Below are 1,932 nucleotides of genomic sequence, written 5' to 3'. Positions count from 1 at the left end.
TTTTGTTAATTTAAATGGTGTTAAATTATGGTTTTAGGTAAATTCAAAATTCACTTTTATTTTGAATTTATTTTCCCAAGTTTATTTTGTGAAAATAAAATAAATAGTCAATTTAAAATCATTTTCATAGTATATTTACGTTTAAGTCATTTTTATTTTAATGGGTTAATTGATTTGAAAAATGCGATTTTTCATGAAGAAAACCGTTTTGAACACTTGTTTTGAGCTCGATTTTAAACTCGGTTCCCAAGGCATTTCAGCCTACGAATTAGCCACGAATCTAGAATACACTAACCAGCAAGCCTCTACCCATCCACCCTTGTTCGAACCCCAACCATGGCCCAAATTCCATCCCAAACAACTGACCAGTACCTGGCTTGACGACCTGTTTGGCAGCTCAAATCCGGAGGCTTAAAAAACCCGCTCCAAATACCACATGACCATGCCATTAACCTAACCCATACCCTATTATCCTACCCCATATTATCCTAAGCTTAATCACCAAAAAACCCCTCAAACCCTCACAAAAGCTGCTGGACAGCAGCTGCATACGAGATAAACCGATTGCCCTTCTCTCTTTTAACCTACTTTAACTCATATAAATACCACATACCCATACATTCATTCCTCTAAGTTCTCCATACATCACATCATCAGAAACTTTAAACCTCCAAACAAACCCCTAAACATCCCAAAACCTAGAAACAAAAGCACACAAACTGGAGCTGTCATAAACCCACTCGTTCCTCCATCAAGCCTCATAAAAACTCGAGTTTCTTGCTCCTAATTAACCACATAACATCCCATCTACATTAAACAAAGATTTTGAGCCAAATTGCCTTGAGGAGTACACAAATCCCTCAGCAAAATTGAAATAACACTCTGTTTTGGCAGTTTATTCTTCATCTGTCAGTTCTGTTTGTGCTCGTTTTGTCTTAATAACCCAAAGCAGTCAGGGTTGTTTAAGATCCTGTTCTCTCTCTTTCTAGTTTTCAAACATCTTTCAAATCAGATTTTAGGTAAATGAAACGAGGGAGATATCATCGTTTGAGAAAATCATTTGTCAGAAAGTTTTAAAACGTGTTTGCTTTATTCTTCGTCGACAACGGCCTCTCGAGATAAAATCTACCATAAATTCGACCCAAGGAAACGAGATATCATGATACATGTAGGTTGAGGTGCATCAAATCCTCCTCTTCTCCCTTTTATTTACGTTTTGTTTTATCTGCGTTTTTATTGTCTTCTTTTTTTGTTTGTTTTTACGTTTGTTTATCGATTGTTTTTAAATTAACTATGAAACTAGTTATTCAGGTATGAGTTAAAGTACCACCATGAACACCGCGTTGACTTAGAGATGGGAAAAGCCGCTACCACTTCTGTTGGTACACCCCGTCTCATTTACATATCCTGGAAAGTGTTCAAGGTAGAACATAAATAAAACAAGTTTCTACCATCACTCTTTGACCCCTTATTGTCTTGCCAATTTGACCCCACCTTAGGACCGATTTGCATTGTTAGTATGACTTCTGATTGTTAACCTATATAACTTATTTTAGACATGACATTAAATTAATTTAATAACCTAATTAGACACATTAGAGGTGTGCACATCGAACTTCTAAAATCATTAACAATTTAACCAATGGACACATCTCTATTTCACGGTTTTCTATAGCTAGTATAAGAGTCGTGATTGCACCTTCTTATTAACACTTTCGTGTGAGGGACGTTAATCTTCAGCTTGATATTGGCCTAATTGGTCCTTTTAGACGTGTGGAATACACCGCTGTGATCAATCCAACTTTGTTTTTCTTTCGTTTTCTGCTTGTTTCCTATCCTTTTTCGCAAACATTCGATCTAACTAATAGACCTAACTTAGGAACTAGTTGCTTCCTTGTCTTTCGTGGTAGGAGTGGCGTTGTTTGGCGTGGT

The 1,932-nt window shown here is 36.6% G+C and overlaps 1 protein-coding gene across 1 annotated transcript in view; it reads right to left on the bottom strand.

The window, feature by feature from the left end:
* The window catches only part of LOC141649403 (protein FAR1-RELATED SEQUENCE 5-like), a 3,337-nt gene extending 2,888 nt beyond the window's left edge, over positions 1-449 (bottom strand). The window contains exon 1 of the mRNA XM_074458096.1: positions 373-449. Coding sequence (XP_074314197.1) covers positions 373-449 — 77 coding nt within the window. The remainder of the gene's footprint in view (positions 1-372) is intronic.
* Positions 450-1,932: the final 1,483 nt, after the last annotated feature.

The sequence above is a fragment of the Silene latifolia genome, chromosome 1 (assembly GCF_048544455.1).
Source record: "Silene latifolia isolate original U9 population chromosome 1, ASM4854445v1, whole genome shotgun sequence".
NCBI classification, from domain to species: Eukaryota; Viridiplantae; Streptophyta; class Magnoliopsida; order Caryophyllales; family Caryophyllaceae; genus Silene; species Silene latifolia.
Note: the sequence above shows the minus strand (reverse complement) of the source record. Positions and strands in the feature narration are given on the sequence as shown.